The sequence below is a fragment of the Antechinus flavipes genome, chromosome 5, assembly GCF_016432865.1.
Source record: "Antechinus flavipes isolate AdamAnt ecotype Samford, QLD, Australia chromosome 5, AdamAnt_v2, whole genome shotgun sequence".
In the NCBI taxonomy this organism is placed as follows: Eukaryota; Metazoa; Chordata; class Mammalia; order Dasyuromorphia; family Dasyuridae; genus Antechinus; species Antechinus flavipes.
This window is the reverse complement of record NC_067402.1, coordinates 244,210,517-244,229,404: the sequence shown is the minus strand read 5'-3', so window position 1 is coordinate 244,229,404 and position 18,888 is coordinate 244,210,517. Positions and strand designations below refer to the sequence as shown.

The window sequence follows — 18,888 nt, the reverse complement described above, 5'->3', positions numbered from 1 at the left end:
ATACAAGTTTAGTTCAAATAGGTTCTGTTTAATATACAACTTAAGCACTGATTAAATACTAAGGAAAATAATAACACAGGCCTCATATTATAATCTAGTTGTAAAATTGTAAAGGCCTGTGCTAGTGTCTAAAGATGTCTCTTGTGTTTTAGTCTTGTGTGACTAGGCAATTAAAGACCATGATGAATAAAAAGCCTGCTTGTCTGCAGTGTAATTTATTGGAGAATATAAGGAATGCATAGAACTGCATTCGGTTCAAACTTGTGGCTCATATGCTAGAGAGAAGCCTACAAAGCAGATTCTGAAATAAATTGTAATGAAAATGTCTCTGGACTAAGAGAGTGGGAGAACAATTTAATCTTTACAAATGTAAAACAAAAACATTTAATTAGAGAATTGTTGGAAAATCAAAATATACAAAAATATTTGAAAGATATCAAGTTAATTTAAAGAAAAGTCCTGGCCTTAAATAAAAATAAATACATGCTTTATCTACCTACTTAACAAAAACAAATATTAATTAAAAGCTTTGACAAAATAAAGTGAGTCATTTCTTAAAATAAGCTAATTGGGCATTTAACATATGATCATCAGACAATTAGTTCTAGATAAGTACATAATCTATATAACTAAATTTTAATCTTCAAATGTCTGAATCTGAAAGTTTTGTAATTAGGAATCACACCCAAACTATTCCTTAAATTAACTGGAACTCATTTTTCTCATCTTTAGTGTGAGGAGTTTGGATTAGATAATCTCTACCATTTTGATATTTTTTGTAAAATGGAAGTTTCATTCATTTTATAAATTTTACTAATAACTTTTGTTTTTATATCATATATATTTACTTCTCTTTGTCTTGTCTTTGCCCACTCCTGATTCCTACCCACTCAATAAGAATCATGTTTGATTCTTATGATATTGATAAAATTCCCCATGTGGAAGAACTTCATAAGGATGTTGTGAGGATGTAATGATATAACTTATAGAAAATGCTTTACAGATCTTAAATTACTATATAAATGCTAGTTATTATTTTTAAAGAAAGTCCCAGCATAAGTCACTCTCATTTTTACTCTTTTATACTTAATGCTCTGTTATGAACCAGAACTCTAAACTTGAAACAAAGGATTCTTACAAGGTACTAAGTCAATGGAATTGATAAGAGACAATAGTTATCTAATTTATTTAGCATGGTTCAGCTATTATGGGCCAGAACTTGAAACAAGGTACTAAGTGGAATTGAGGAGACAATGGTTAAATCTAGTTTAGCATTGATTTAATCCTACAACAAATAATGGCTTCCTAGTGATATAATGCCCCCTCAGTGTGGGGCATATAAACTAGAAGCCTCTACCAGGGAGATTCAGAGGCATTCGGAGAAAAGGCAAAGGACTGGTGGCAGGAGTTTAAGCTCTCAGAACCAAGGGGAGAAATTCAATTCGATCTTTAATCTTCCTGGTGGCTGGCCTGGATTTCTGCACTTACTTAAACCCCCACTTAAACCAAGGCCAGACTGAAAGGCTCTCCAGAAAGCTGCCCAGCCCCAGTAAGAGTAATAGTAAAAGTAAGAGATAATAAAAAAACTGAAGTATAACAAAGCTAACCAGGCCCCAGGAAAGGAGATAAGACTTAGAAAAAGACAATAAAGGATTTGTACTTTAATCCCTGGTTGAGCTTGTGGTGATTACTGAACTGAAAGGAAAGCTGCCTCCAGAGACCCCAAGAAAACCTCAACAGAGAACATTACATTTTAGAGAGAACATTACAATGCTCTATAAGCTATTACAGATATATGGATGAAATAACTGCTTCTTCTAGTTGAATCAAAACATTATAATTTAAATTCATCTCCTGTGGGATTTTCATTGAAATCAAGAGCCAAAAGCAGATAGTTTCTCCAATAGTTTTGTTTTATTATCACATGATTTTGTTTTCTGGAAGGTTTACCTTTTGAAAGAATTCTATTCTGGATAGCTAAGAAATTTTGTTGATATTTATTAAAAAAAACAAATAGCTTTTTATGAATCAGTATTGTTCCCTGACACATTGCTTGACACACCCTAGGCATTTAATAAATGTTGAATGATTTGTAATGCTGGAGAAACTGAGCAAGACAGAGATTAGAGACCAATTTAATAGTTTATTAATGGAGAGATATACTGGGATCAAATGGATCTTGGTCCCAGGGCTGGACGAGACTATCATCTCAAAGAATCCAGCAGTGGATATCAGATAACAAGGTTCTTTTATATAGGGTAACAAGAACAATGACATAATGGGGGAGGTACCTGGGTGGGGATAACCTAATGGGGGGAGGCACCTAGGATGACATAATGGGAGGTACTGAAGAGACTCCTGATATTCTAATGATGTTTAAAATGGATAAATATCTTTATCCCATTCAACATTAAGAGGGAATAAGTATAGCTTAAAGTCTTAGCTTTACTTTAAATCATAACCAGTAATTAACTTAGCTAAAGTATAGCTAAAGTTATACTTCAGTTCCTTTATTATCTCTTACTTTTACTATTACTCTTACTGGGGCTGGGCAGCTTTCTGGAGAGCCTTTCAGTCTGGCCTTGGTTTAAGTGGGGGAAGTGCAGGAATCCAGGCCAGCCACCAGTAAAGCTTAAAGTAAAGCTTATCCTATCAAACTTTAAGAGGGAAAGGTTATAACCTAAGGCAGAGTAACTAAATCAAGCAGTAAGAGGGAAAAATTATAACCTGAGACAGATAGGACAATGGGAAAACTAGCTTAAGACATCAAAAAGAAACTGTGGCACAACAGATTGTCACATGATTGTGGACAATTGTTCAACTATATGATAATATTTGGACTTAATAAATGCATTGGCTAAATTCTCCAATAATTTTTAGATCTGTATTTGTCTTATAGTAAGACCTTAGACTCAATGTCCCTTTGGCATCTGTCCTTCATAGTAAAAGAGCACCTCTGTGGAATTGGTGATATCTTTTCTAATGTTTTTAGGTCATTCTGGGGTGTTCTCGCCTACTGTTGTAAAAATAAAGGACAGCATCTTTTCTGCAACTCTAAGAAATTGCTCAGAATGTGAGGAATTTAGGTAACTTGTCTAGGTAACTCACAAAGCAAGTATAGGTCAGAGTTGAAATTTGAACCCTGGGCCCTAGGATCAAATATTTACCAGGTCAAATGCTTGCCTTTCTTTTAAATTAATTAATTAATTTTTTGTTAAAGATTTTTATTTTAAAAACATATGCATGGATAATTTTCAACATTCATCCTTGGAAAACCTTGTGTTCAAATTTTTTTTTCTCTCTTTCTTCCCCCATCCCCTCCCTTAGGCAACAAGGAAATATATATATATATATATATATATATATATATATATATATATATATATATATATATATATATATATATAAATGTGCGATTTTATAAATATTTCCACAATTATAATGCTGAAGTACCTGGCTTTCTAAAGTAGAGTGAATAAGGAAAAGTCATTTCTCTTAAAGTAAAAATCCTATCTGTTAGCAAGATAACAATCTGCCTTTGAGATATATTAGCTGTGAGACTATGGGCAAATTACTTAAGCTCTTGAGGGCCCAAGGTGACTATTCAAGTCTATAAATTAAAAATAAAATGCAATCTGTATTACTTGAGGAAGTTTCCACAGTGGGAATTTCCCATATCTATGAGATGATATGTATGCTTGCATTGTGTGTATATGTGTGTGTGTATGTGTGTATGCCCTAAGAATTTGTCTACAATGTCAACACTGAATCTTTGTTCTTTATAAAACAGTTAAGCTAAGTACCAGAGATAGATTGATGGGGAAACCCTGAAACTGTCCTTTTTGACCTTTGGGGTAAGTCCTGAAGCTCTCCTGACAAGGACCCACCCTGTGGGGCAGTTAAGTGGTCTCATTTACCTGGAGATCTGGACCTGATATCTCTATTGAGCTGGAAATTGTCTCAGGACCACTCCCAATAAGTGGTTTCATTCAACTGGAAATCTAGGCCTGGGGGCAATGACAACATTGAAGTAATCTCATTCAATTGAAACTTCAGATCTTTTTTAAAGGGCCATTTAGGATTTAGGATTCTGCATTTCTTTGCAGAGGCCCCAAAGCAGGAATTATGAGATGCCAAGGGATCGCTCCTTGACATAGTTGCCTGTGAGGACTCCTGCCCACTAAGAAGACACCCTTTTCTCAGTGACCTCTCTTTATCTCTCTGACAGCTTTTCTCTGCTAGACTTTTTACTTCTCTGTTAGGACCTTACCACTGAGGAAGTCAGCCTCCTAGCAAAAGCTAACTTCTCAGTGCCAACAAACTTCTTTCTGCCAGTCTAACTTTTCGGGTTTGTGAATTCTTTCATGTTGAATCTGTGCCAACCAGTAGGGGTTCCCACAACTCTCTGCCATATGCTGAACCTCATCAAGATCATTATGAATAATTTATAAAAGTAATTCACATTTGATCTTTAAATAGCGAATTACAGGTAATTACTGGTTATGATTTAAGAGATACTAAGAAAACCCCAGGTATCGCTCATGCTCTCCCAAAATCCCATACTATTTTGAATTCTACCAATTGCAGATTCATCATGTTAAGAATCATCTCTTAAGATAATTCCAAATATCAATAGAATTAAGTCATCCATATCTGATGCATAATATTTTAATCAGCACTTTCTTAATACTGAGTTGAAAAAACTTCACTAAAGTCCTGGGAGTTTTAATGGATACTAGGGTAAAGAAGGTGAGTAAGACATTATTTTAGTGCATAGGCAGTTAGGGTTTTGGATTCAAAAGGGAGGTCTTTTTCTATTTATCTAGTCCAACTCCTTTCAATTTGTTACATTATTTGAGTTCAAATTCCCATTACATTAATCACTGGCTATATGACTTAGGTCTCTTTTCTTTATGCCTCAGTTAACTCATCTATAAAATGGGTCATTGGGTAGATGATTTTTACATTTTTAAATTTCCTTCCATCTTTAAATTCCTCATATACTCACCCACTCCATTCCCTGCAAACAGTCAACAAGCATTTGTTAAATTGAAGATAAGTGGCAGAAGCTGTGCTAATCTCTGAGAACATGAACCAAATTTCTCTTCAGTGTTAATAAACAATATTTATAATAATTAGTAATTGGTACTAATTAATATTTGTATGGCACCTTAAAGTTTGTAAAATTATTATTATCACATTTGCTCCTCAAGAATGCAGTGAGGTCACCTGTCAGACTGGCTAGAATGACAGGGAAAGATAATGCAGAATATTGGAGGGGATGTGGGAAAACAGGGACATTAATACATTGTTGGTGGAATTGTGAATACATCCAAATTCTGAAGAGCAATTTGGAACTATGCTCAAAAAGTTATCAAACTGTGCATACCCTTTAATCCAGCAGTGTTACTACTGGGCTTATATCCCAAAGAGATCTTAAAGAAGGGAAAGGGACCTGTATGGGCAAGAATGTTTGTGGCAGCCTTCTTTGTAGTGGCCAGAAACTGGAAACTGAGTAGATGCTCATCAATTGGAGAATGGCTGAATAAATTGTGGTATATGAATATTATGGAATTGTTGTTGGGTAAAAAATGACCAGTCAGATGATTTCAGAAAGGCCTGGAGAGACTTATATGAATTGATGCTGAGTGAAATAAGCAGGGCCAGGAGATCATTATATACTTCAACAACAATACTATATGATGATCAATTCTGATGGCCATTTTCAACAATCAGATGAACCAAATCAGTTCCAATGGAGCAGTAATGAACTGAACCAGCTACACCCATCTCTGGTAGATGACTAAGAACCATTACATAGAATTCCCAATCCCTCTATTTTTGTCTGCCTGCACTTTTTATTTCCTTCACAGGCTAATTGTACAATATTTTAGAGTCCGATTCTTTTTGTACAGCAAAATAATGGTTTGGAAATGTATACTTGTTTTGTATTTAATTTATACTTAAATATATTTAACATGTATTGGTCATCTTGCCATCTAGGAGAGAGGGTGGGGGGAAGGAGGGGAAAAATAACAAAAGGTTTGTCAATTTTCAATGCTGTACAATGACCCATGCATGTAACTTGTAAATAAAAAGCTATTAAAAATAAAAAAAAAAAAAATTTAATTGATACCAGTTCTAAGAATCTGGAGTTATTTCTCCTAGGAGAATTTTGAAATTAATACATATAGGCATACAAATCAAACACTTATGAATAAAATAATAAAGTCATAATCCCTACATTCAATTACACAACCCCATATAGACACTTTTTTTTTTTCCCTGAGGCAATTGAGATTAAGTGACTTGCCCACGGTCATACAGCCAGGAAGTGTTAAGTGCCTAAGACCACATTTGAACTCAGGTCCTCCTGACTTCAGGGCTGGTGCTGTTTGCTATACCAACTAGCTCTCCTCTCCCCAGATGGAGTCTTGACCCACAGTTTAAGAAGCTTTGGTCTAGAAGACTGCATAAGCACCTCAGAAGAATCTAAGTGAAGGGGACTTACTTGTCTTAACTGTTAATTATCTTGAATGAAAATGCTTTTTATTTCTTTTTTAGTTAAATACATTTTTTTCCTATCTTAAAAAAAAAAAAAAGAATTCAGTGAGGTAAGGGCCATTATTAGCTCCATGTTATGGATAAATAAATTGAGACTGAATGAGATTAAGTGACATTGTCACTTCATTACCCCAGTGAGACTGGATTCCTTAGGTCTTGCAAGTGATCTTCTCACTTGGGTCAACCCATCTGGCCCAAGTCCTTATACAAAAAGAAAATCAAGTAAATCATATCTTGTTTTAAGGTCAAGTGGAATCTATTTAGAAATTGTTATCTACTGTTTAAAAGTATGTGAGGAGAATTAGGTTTAATACAAAGTAAGTTAAAAGAAGGGGAAAAATATTTGAGGAATATTCTTGTGGGAAAATGACAGAATGTGTGAATGTTATAAAGGGACTAGATTTCCTTATTTCCTTTCTACTTTAGAGAAGCTACATTATATAGTGGGTAGAGAACTGACCTTAGTTAGAAAGAACTGCTGTCAGGTATTATCCCTGCTCAATATTATTTATGTGACTTATTTGGCAAATGCCTTCATCTTTTACTGTTGTAGGAAAATTTCCAAGTTTCCAAGATTTCAAAATGTAGAGTAGATTCTGACTATAAGAGAAAGTTTTATAAAGAGTTCTTTATAAAAATGAAATCAGTGGTTTTTAACTTTTTGCACACTATAGTTCTTTTATCAGTCTGGTGAAACCTGTAAACTTTTCCCAGAATAATGCTTTTTAATACAAAAAAAATAAAAAATAAAAAAAAAAACCATAGTATTACAAATGAGATCAATTATATTGAAAAGTATATTTGTATACATACATATGTATGTACATGTGTATACAAATATGTTCCATTGCATCCAGGGTCATTCTCCAGTTTTTCTGATCTATATCTTGACATCAGACCCAGATAGCTCTGCAGGAAAGAGTGAATCTGATGACTTTGTACAGTCATGCCTCAGCTAAATCCAGTTCCCTTGCAAATTATCTTTATGATGTCATTCTTCTTCAAGAATGAAGGACAAAAAACAACAGTGCAACTTTATATGTTTTTGTTATATCATTTTCATTCATGCCTGATGCTTCATGGGGTTTTCTTGGGAAAGATATTAGAGTGATTTGCCATTTCCTTCTCCAGCTCATTTTACAGATGTGGAAACTGAGGCAAACAGTTAAGTGATTTGCCCAGGGTCACATAGCTAATGAGTATCTGAGACAGAGTTGCACCCAGGAAGATGAATATTCCTGACTCTAGGCCCAGTACTTTATCCACTGTACCACCTAGCTGCTCTGCAATTATGTATGTGTGCAGGTGTGTGTATTGTATAAATATTCAAATAAATATCATAGTTGGAGTCAGAAGATTTAGTCTTGGCTCTGACATGAAGAAAGGTCCTGAAAAATTAAATTCAATTAGCTCTCAGTAAGAAAAAATCACCACACCAAGTATTTGACATATGATCAGCAAATTGTTCCCAAACCATTCTGATTATAACTTTTAATCCAATTGTTTGGCCACTTAATCAGAAAAGTGGCCTATTCAATAATGATCTAAAAGGAAGACAAATTAGCTTATGAGGTAAATTGTTTGAAAAATACTTTTCTTGTTTTGCAAATACACGTAATCATTGATTTGAATGATTCTAATAAATCTAAAGCAAAATGTTCAATTCTGATTTAGGTTAGAAAAAGAAGGAATTGTTAATTTAGGAGGTCTATGGATCTATTTTTATTAACTGCATTTCAATACAATATACTTAAACCCTTACAAAATACTTAAAACCCTTTTTATTAGAAGAGAGTCATAATTTTCCTTTTTTTCCTTTCTCTGACTTCCTTCAAGTTCCAAGTAAACTTCCATCTTTTTTTTTTTTAATCTGTGCTTTTTCTGTAATAATTTCCACTTTTTTTCTGTATTTATCTTCTTTGTCTCTAACCACTTGCATATTGTCTTTCTTATCTGATTATAAGCTCCTGGAGGACCAGAACTTTTTTCTTTGTTTCTCCAATGTTTAGCAAAGTGCCTGGCATATAATGACCAAACTGAAAAGAAGTATTAGTCACATTTTTTTAAAAAAGGGCTAAGAACCTCTGGCTTACAGCCTTCATAACTGCTGAGGTCTTTAATGCTGGGTGTAGTTAGCAAAGGAATTGATAAAAATTAATCCCTGAGGGAGATAGGGACAAGGTATGATAGTGGTCCCACCCTCTGGGGAGATCATCAAGTCAGAAATCCTAGTTGTGTCAAACCTCTGAGACCCACTCTCTGTACAGATCTTGAGTAGTCTCCCCTTGCCATGTCTTGTCAGAAATCCCAGTCATGTCCCTGAAGTTAAATTTTCCATATAAAATCTATGAGCCATCCCATGGCTACTGCCACAGCACTCTGCCTTATAGTGGTTTTCCCCTTTCCCCCCTTCTCATGCCATGTAGTATCTCCTAACCCCCAGCATGTTTTGGGGTAACTTTCCTGACTCCATTTCTCCTCCTTATAGCTAACTAACTCTTTTAGTGTGCTAGGTCCCTTTCAGGATTTAGACTGCCAGTTAAAGATGTCTTTCATATGCTCTCCCAACTTTATTTCATATTTACTATTCCTGAGGTCTATTGTTATCCTTTCATTTTGTCTGTAACCTCTTCCATAAATAAATTTACCTTTTGCTAAAGAGAATGGCACTTGTGAATTTTTCACATGACTAAACCCCGACTTTTGGTGCCTGCCATCATATAATGTCTACAGCACCCACATCAGTGACCACTCTTTCTCATCTATCTAGTCTTTATTTCTTATTTAATGAAATTGATTCCTATATGTTTAATCATCATTTCTGGGATGATTATTCTCAATCTTAATAACTCTCAAGACATAACTCTATCTTAGCTAAATGGTATATATTTCCAACTAGATTTTATCTAGAAATTCAAATTCAACATGTTGAAGACTAGATTCACTATGCTCTCTTCTCTCTCCTCAAAAAGAAACAAAAACCCTTCATGTTTTCAAATTTTCCCCATTTCTGTCGAGCATGACTATCATTTTAGTTACTTATTCTCATCTTATGTGTCCAAATTTTGCCAAATCTTTTTACATCCTATAACTCCTCCTCCTCTCCACTCATATGGCCAGCACTGCAACTAAGGCCCTCATCACTTTCCTTCTAGACTATTACAATAGATTCATAATGGGTTTCCTGGTCTTGAGTGCATTGTTACTATAATCCAGTCTCTATGATGTAGATTTTGAGTTTACTTTTTAGTCAGGAAGGAGGTCAACCTGCTATTATCAGGCATAACCTAATGGCTTATATAGCGTGATTGTGAGAATGGAACTCTTTCTCAGCCTCCAAAGGGGATCCCTCAATCCTCTGGGCATCTTTAAACAACCTTTGAAATAATGATTATATAACTTTAGGCAAGTCTGGGACCTGGTCTGTCAAGTGCATTCTAGCTGATTCCTCCTTGATGTTTTCCTCTGAGTTAGAAAATTACTCCCTAATCCTTCATTGAGAAACCCCCAAGGTTGTATTTCCCCTATAAAAGATGTGCCCATAATAGAGATTGTTGCTAAATTCTTTTTAGGACTAAGCCTGCTATGAAGTGCTCTTTCTCCTTCCTTATAAGGAGAATGCTCTTCCCTTCATGCTCTTCTTACTATAGCTAACTGATTAATCTGCTAAACTCCTCTATAGCTCTAATCTGCCAGTCTTTGGTGTGCTCCTACCTCATGGCATATTTTTTTAATGAATTCTTCCAAATTCTTTTCCTTGGTAATCTTATTGGTCTCCCAATTCTTTTTCATATTTGACACTCCTTTGGTATCTATTTTATCTCTTCATTTTGTCTATAACTTCTTCTCCTAAATAAACCCATCTTTTGGCAAAGAGAACAGTCATTGTGAATTTGTCACATGTTTATTTTAAACTAAAAATTGTTACTCTGACCTTGTCATCTATACAGTTATGAAAGTGATTTTTCCTAAAAAAAAAATGTGACTTTTTGTTGTGTGACTGTTAATCTTCTCAAAAACCTGCCCTGATTCTCTATGATTTATAGGATTATTTATAAACTCATATGTTTGGCATTAAAGCTCTTTAAAACATGGTTCCTGGGGCAGGTAGGTGGTACAGTGAATAGAATGCTGCTCCTGGAGTCAGAAAGATGAATTCAAATCTCCTTTCAGACACTTTACTAGCTATATGACCCTTTGCAAAATATTTAACCCTGATTGCCTCCTCCCCCCCCCAAAAAAAAAAAAATCAAAGCATAGTCCCATCCTACTCTTCAAATAATTTACAAATTAGAATCTTTCAATCCAATCTTTTTACAATTCAGCCATATTTAACTACTAGCACACACCAAACACCATGGCTTTGCATGGGAAGTCCCATACATGCCTGGAATTGTTCCTAACTCCCTCATCACCTCTTAGAATCTGATTTCTTTCATTATTTGGCTCAAATCTCACCCTTTAGAGTTAGCTTTTCCTGGACTCTCTAGCTTCTGACAATACCTTTTTTTTTTTCTCCTCTCCAACTCTCTCTGTTCCTTTATATGTTTTGAATTCATTTTAGCCAACTTTTAATTAGTGCGAACAATGAATCTTTTGGAATGGTCATGTTATTTGAAAGTACACTGAATATTTCCATGGATCTGGAATCAATGATCATATTTCATATAATTGTTACTTTAGAAGATATGAATTTGAATACATATGAATGTTTCATGGGATTCCTTATTTATATTAAATAGGACCCATCTCTACATGTAAATATTTCTCTTCCTCAACCCATTAGAATATAAATACCTTGAAGGTAGAGAATAGCTCACTTTTGTCTTTTTATCCCTAGCAGCATTCCTGGAATATAGGAGCTTAATAATTAGTGATGGAAAAGATCCTTTTTGATTTGTTTATGCAATTCCAATTTTTATTTTTAATGTCTTGTTTCAGGTAAATAATATTGCATCTTGTTATGATTGAATAGATTCCTAATCTTCCCTTGCAACATGACTGTTTTTAAGAAATAGCCATGTTAAGTCCACTAGGCAGGAATAAAATCTTTATTTTTTTATCATCTCATTTTAAAGTCATATATTTATATCAATTATAAAGTGTTATGAAATAATTTTAATAACACATATTACAAGAATGATTTTTAAAGATATATGTGAAAAATATACATATATTTTTCTGCAATATAAATTAATATGTTGAAAGGGGCATTTTATTTAATGAATAGTTGATATAAATTTTAAGCATATATGTATGCTCACACACACACACATACACATGAGTTTGTGCAGAATATATAAACATAATTCTTTGGTGGTGGTGGTTGGACCAGCAACTATTTTGTATAAGCTGGCTGGTTTTGTGTGAACAGGAAGGTCATACTCAGTATCATTATTGGTTTGATGCTTAAAGATGTATTCTAAGGTAATGGTGCTTGTTGACTTGATAGCTGTGGTCAATGAGGATGAGAGGGGAGAATCTCTTTTATCTAAATTATATCTTTTAACTTTGAAAATTATGCTTCTTTTCTTTTGTTATTAGTAAAGTCATTTTTATTGCATTCTAGCCTTGAACCTGAATTATTAGGATGGTCCTAAATCGTGGCATATTACTAATATGAGTCACATTTTAAACTTTGACACTTCATTAATAAGTACATGCTTCTTTAATGACTATATTTATTCTATGTTTCTCATTATATAAACACCAGACTTTGTTTTCAATAAATAATTCCACTTTAATGGCAAAGTAATAATTTAGACAGACACAGTGTACACATTTGCCAGAAGGAAAAAGGAAAAAAAAATATATCTATATATATGCAAGCTGGTTTACAAGCTAGAGCAACAATAAACCAATAGAAAATACATCATCCAGTTAAGTCTGAGGACACCAAATAGTTATTATCAGGGTTTTACAAAGACTACAAAACTTTTCAGATGATTTATTTCACTGTTTCTGTCTATTTACATGATATGTTACATCAAAAATGTACAAAATATAAAATGTATACAGACAAATGTTTCACAAACAAGTTTCATTTGTAAACTAGGTGGACTCACTGAGATGTATTGCAGGAGGTTCTGTCTATGTTGTTCATGGTGTGTTTGGATTTCTCAGAAATGGCAGGGAAAGATTTTCCAATTTTCTTTTTCACTCACGTGTCATACAAGGGCAACTAATCATTTAGCCAACTACTCATGTTAATGTTACACCACAGAACCAATCTACCTTTGGGGCCCCAAAATCAAGTTGTCAAAATTCTACATGCACGAACTCCATTGTGATTTCTATTAGGACAATAGCACCACAAAGGGACCTAGAAACTTAGTAACACACTGAAAACTGCAGGGATTTCTTTGTCTTGTGTTATATAGCAACTGACCCCTGGGTGGTCACAGAGAGTAGCACCAATTGTACATCCTGAAGGTAACACTTTTTTTTTTTTTTAATGGTACAGTGCATATCTGCACCATTGGATTGTGTTTGAACCTAGTTATTTCTTATAGTCAGAACTTTCACTAATGAATCCCATCAAGTTTTATCATGCAATCTGTTTACAGCCTGCCATGCTAGATGCACTTTAAAACCATTAATATCTGAAAATGTATTGGCTTCATGTACAGATTGGAAACATGCTCACTCCATCACTGATAACTCCTGCATAGTCATACTAACTGTAAATACAGGACAAACACACCAGATAAAAACAGCTTTTTAAGGTTTGCATTCTGTATTTGTTTGCAACATACAGGAAATCTCAGCAAGTGAAACATCTCAACACCAACAGGATAAAATACAATTTGTGTGAGTGTGTTTGTTTGATTTTGTGCAAGGCCTTTTTTATTTACAATACCCACCCAGTAGACTGTGCAAAACTAACCGTCCTTTACAATATAAACTTTTCTTCTTCCACAGTGTATGTCACTGCTTCCATGTGATTCAATGATGCTTTTTCTCATGTACAACAATAGCAATCAAAAACACCATGTGTCAAATTAGAAAAAAGCAGGGGAAAGGTAGGGACAGAAAAGAGAAGAAAAAAGAGAAAGAAAAACCCCAAAAGTTTGTGCTCATGCTCCATCAAATGCTTCCAGCTCAATTGGAGAGGAATTTCAATATATCAAGCCTTCAGAAAAGCTCCATCCAATGGCACTGGATAGATCTTAGCTTCCTCCCTCAACTTGTAAGTGACGGTCAAAATGGATCCGGGGTTCCTTGACTACATCCAAGGAAAGACAAAACAATTTCTTCACAACATAAAAATATGATCCTATCCATTTCTTTAAAAAAAATCATGGCTACAGATATGAGGCTGTTGTGTGAACGAACGTGTCTTGTTGGTAAAATGAAAAGATAGTATGAGTTACCAATGGTTAGGAGTTAAACCAACTGTAAAACTGTTTCAGAAACTGGGTTTAAGGCAGTGAGACAGCACCATAGGAAATGTTCCTTTGTCCACTGAAAAGGCTCACATACATGAGTCCCTAAACAAGCCTTTTGTCAGTGTTCCCTAATAATTTGTAGAAAACTCTTGTTGGGATTGGGTAGTGGGTAGGTGATTAAAAGATCACTGTGGTAAAAACAATTTTATAAAAACGGTGACTTTTACACTAAAAATTTGGTGGAGTACATCACTGTGGAAATGGCAGTTTGGAATTAACTTGGCACTTATCCAACATATCACAGTAGTGTTTTCTGGTGGTTGCACAATGCCATTTGTGCTTATGAGAACAGAGCCTCTGGCATCCATTTTGGAATGGGCAGTAGCACAACACAAACACTACTGGAGTCATGTGACCAGTGCCATGTGGCACAAAAGAGGTAAGGATAGCATTGGATCTGGAAAACACAGGCCCTGCATGGTGGATGCAGCACCTCAGACTTAAAACAAAAAAGGACCTATTTCTCCCCAAATGAGGGAGGTGCCAAGAGGGAAATGGAAAACAAAATAAAACAATCCAAAAAAAATTCTTATTGTAAATTTTTAAAGAGAAAAAAAAATTCCAGTTTTGGCTAACCCATGTGCAATCTGCTTGGTGGCCCTCCGCATAGGACCTTTTCCAGTTAATTAATGGAGCCTTACTTGTATAAGTCCATATAGACAAAAATGCCTTGAAAGAAAAATGAATTCAAGTTTTCCATTTCAATTGAGCATCTTGACTTTTCTGACTGAAATGTGCTGCTCTTTCATAGCATATAGCTCTTTTTCAGTGACCTTTGACTGGCTGCTCCAACCCTGGCAGTGGCTGAGTGGAAATGTATTTTGTTTTCTCAGTTTAATCCTATAACTTTATACTCTCTAGAGAGTTGATTCAAGAGATGAATCTAAAATGTCATCATGATGGCTGGTGCTGTCACTGTCACAGATTTGTGCACTGGAGTAATTGGCTGCTTCTTGTAGCTTCATCAGCATATTCATCTGAAAAAGAAGAAAAAAACCTATATAGACAAGTACATACAAAGAAAATATATATTTATTCATACATATGTTCATATATATCTTTGTATACAAATAACATAGAAGAGCTTTAGCCACATTTTTGTACCACTCAAGAGAAAGGGAAAAACAGTCTTAGAATATCACATCTCCCTTGGTTTCCCTGCTATGTCTCTTAACTATGACTTTGAAAAACTGAGGAAGCATAAGGATATAACAGGATTGCAGGATAACTCTTTTATTCAGTGTTGTGAATATCTATTATTCAAGCAGGGAAATTGGAAAGGAAACTGTATCACAGCTGGACATCTGGGCCCATGTTTGGAGACGATGCCAAGCATCTGAGCTTTTGGCTGAAAGAAGCAGAAACCATTGAATGGCAACAGAAAGTCATGAGTATTCATCCACACATAGTTTCTCTCTTTCACACACACACAAACACACAACCCCCCGAGAAAAGGAAAGGCTAGAGTGGAATGAAACCAGCTGCTCTACACAAGCACCATCTGTTGACCAGGGGTGACCTCAGGATGACGTGGCTGAATGAAGTCGATAGTGGATACAAGAAATAGGTCGAGGAAAGATTTACTGGGTGTTTTGTTATTATTGTTGACTGTAGCACAATCAGGATTGATATATCAATGAAAACAAAAATCACTTTCTGAAACATCAGCTGCTTTGAATTTTCTAGCATTCAGTTTCCTTATGGACTGAGGTAATGTTTATTCTAGTCCAAGAGAAGTACATATAAGCCTTTATGGAAAATGAGACTTTAATTTTTTATATATTGAGAAATTCAGCTATATTGCTTAGATTTGAAGGAGAGCTATAGGTTCTCTGTTGACAGGAGAGTTAATTAAAAGTTAATCTAATTCAAGACATTTGTGTATAGTCTCTGCTTAATATACAAACTTTCCAGAATAAAATGAATGAGAATGGCAAAACCTGCCCATCTAGTGAGTCAAGCATTGGCAGCTGCTTAGTAGAAATGCCTTTTTCTATGTGCTAAGCTAAATTCCATACCTATCTAACTCTAAAGAATCTCTTCAAGAGATGAATTCCAAATGTCATCATGGTGGCTGGTGCTATCACTGTCAGAGTTTTGTGCACCAGAGTAATTGGCTGCTTTTTGAAGCTTCATTAAATAGGAAGATATTGAGGAGGTTCAAGCAATCCCAGACAAGATAATAACAAAAGAATAATATAAGCCCAGTACACAAAAGAAGTGGAGAAGATCAGAGATTCAGAGTGAGAAGTCCTAAACACAGAGGAAGAGTGAATCCAAAGAAAAGAGAAGAGCTCCTACACTGGATCAAATACAACAGTCATTGGCAGTAAGGTCAAAATAAAAAGCTGTTTGCTTCTGTGCACTGCAAAAGTTGACATTGCATGGAAGAGCAAGTTTTCAGAAACTTATAATTCAACTCAATTCAAAAAAAGTAGGGCATGAGAAACGCATGAGAAAGGTAAACTTAATAGCTTAGGGGAAAGTGAATTGCAAAAGATCTCATCAGCCATAACTAGAATGCTACCACTCAATTTGCTTTTATTAGGCACATACTGCATACAGAGCATATTGCTAGGCACTAACTTTTAAAGATCTGATGATCCATTTAAATACCTTGTTAACTCCTGCATGAAAGTATGTCACAATGCCATAGATTCGGAGCTAGAAGGATTCTCACAGTTCATTTAGTTCTACACCCTCAGAAAAGGTGATTACATGTGTTGTTTAAGTATACAAAGGAAAAAAGATTTTGAATCTAAGGCTTTTTGATTCTGGATTCAGAAACAATAAAGAGGAAAATATCTAACACAGGAGATGTCCATGACTAAAGAGGTCTATCAATGTGAGGGAAAGCTGTTTTATGTTTTACTAATTTCTTTCCCTTAGAATGCAGACTCATAAAGGTCAAGCCAGACTTTGTTGTTCTAATTTCAGGAAATAGGCTAGTACCTGAAGAGAATGCTGGAATATAAATAAAGAAGGATAGTGAAAACCAGTAAGGAGAGAGCTAGCTTGAAAACTCGGAAACCCTTTATTCAAGTCCAGGCTCTGTAACACTGGACAAATCATTTCCCTTTTCACTATTCTAGATGATTCTAAGTCTGAGCCAATCAAGTTACCATTTCAACTTAAATTATTCTATTGTATGAACCAATGAGCTAATGGGTAATTTGTTGGAATTTTTACAAACTGCTAACTCATTAGAGTTGATAGATTATTGATCTGCTCTTACAAGAAGATGTTTTGGGCCAGAACACTAAGTAGAACTAATTGATATAATGCTTGTGTTCACACCTTTACTCACTGGAGTTCACAAGAATGAGAGAGTCACAAAGTTCATGATGAACTGGATTGTTTTACCAGAGAAGTAACTTAGATGGGGAAAATATGTACTTTCAAAATTAACATAATGCTTTAAATGTCAAGTGTAAAAATAGCAATTTAAAAAAATACCACAGTTTTACTCTCATTAAGAATAGCTTTATAATTCTTTTATTTCCCCTTCTCAATTTGAGGAGGAAATAGAATATCTTTGATATATTTGTTTTGTAAATGCATTGAGCTATTCATTTTCAAAATATAGTATTCTGGTGAATAGGTTAGGGCCTCACACGTAGTAATTTTGCTTCTATTTATAGAAAGTAATTTGCAAAACAAAATAAATTCTTTGCTTCTAGTAATAAGATACATTTTAAATGCATTGGGAAATAATCATCTGGATTTTTATAACTTTGAAGTACTCTACAGATATTTAGACTAATTAAACCACATAATATGGAAGCAGACAAAGAAAAGAGAGGATTAATTTTTCCTTTGCTTCTGTGTTAATCCTACTCCTTCAAATAGTAGACCATATCTGCTTCTTCAATTCCATCATGGAACCAGACTCAGGAAGGACATCTGTTATTTTTTTCAAGTATTCTTTTAACTTCTATGTTTCTGAAATTTTCATCCAAACAAATATAATTTGATTTTCTATGAATTAATGAGGAAATTGAGGCAATTTATATTTTGGCCTTTATATGCTCAGTGACTCTCTGCTAAGAGAGAACATGGTCTCTAAATGTTTCTTGATACTGGGGTATAGGTAGTTAAAAGGGACAAACAAAATAAAGAGTGTCAAATCTGGAATCAGAAGGCCTGTTTTCAAATCTGAATTCTCCCATTGATTATACATATCAGGAATTCTCCTTTTATTTTCTGTACCCCTCTCTTTTCTCAGCTGTAAACGAGCTAGATTATCTCAAAGATCTCCTTAATACATATACAACCACAAGTTCTTTGCCCATGAAACTTTATACTGTTGTTAAGACTAAATGAGATAAGAATAAAACATTCACTTCTCACCAAAGGATCCCCCTCTGTTTCAGTCTGTGGACTATGCTTAGAAGTTGTCCCTTCCTTTGCTAATGTACAGCCTTCATAACCAACATCCTCTGGTCTCAACTGAAGTAAGGCCGGACTTTCTTGTGACAGTGAGGCAGAGCTCCATGGGTATGTATCAAGTATCCACTTGGAGGGATCTTCCCATGGTACTCGCTTACCATGCATCTAGAAAATATAAATAAATAAAATAATTAAAAGCTGAAAAATATACAGTTCAAATCAACATATATTTATTAAGTAACTTCTATATGCAAGGCACAGTACTAGAATTATAAAGACGATGATGACCTTTCCTCAAGAAATATATTTTCAAAGTTATTTGATGTATCTAATGATTTTCATTTAACAGGATAATCATTAAAAAGAATAACAACAAAGTATGGCAGAAAAGAAAAAGGAAGCAAGCTCATTTGAGGAATTAACATTAAACCAAAAGGCCAGTTAAAATAAAATGTATCAAGAGATCTTCATTTCAGGCAATCTATTT

General features: G+C 34.6%; 1 protein-coding gene across 1 annotated transcript in view; it reads right to left on the bottom strand.

Annotated features, from left to right (window-relative positions):
* Positions 1–12,279: 12,279 nt before the first annotated feature.
* NAV3 (neuron navigator 3) overlaps positions 12,280–18,888 on the bottom strand; it is a 426,206-nt gene continuing 419,597 nt past the window's right edge. The window contains exons 37-38 of the mRNA XM_051962478.1: positions 18,363–18,566; positions 12,280–14,989 (exon numbers count right to left, since the gene is read on the bottom strand). Coding sequence (XP_051818438.1) covers positions 14,870–14,989; positions 18,363–18,566 — 324 coding nt within the window. The 3' untranslated portion in view covers positions 12,280–14,869. The remainder of the gene's footprint in view (positions 14,990–18,362; positions 18,567–18,888) is intronic.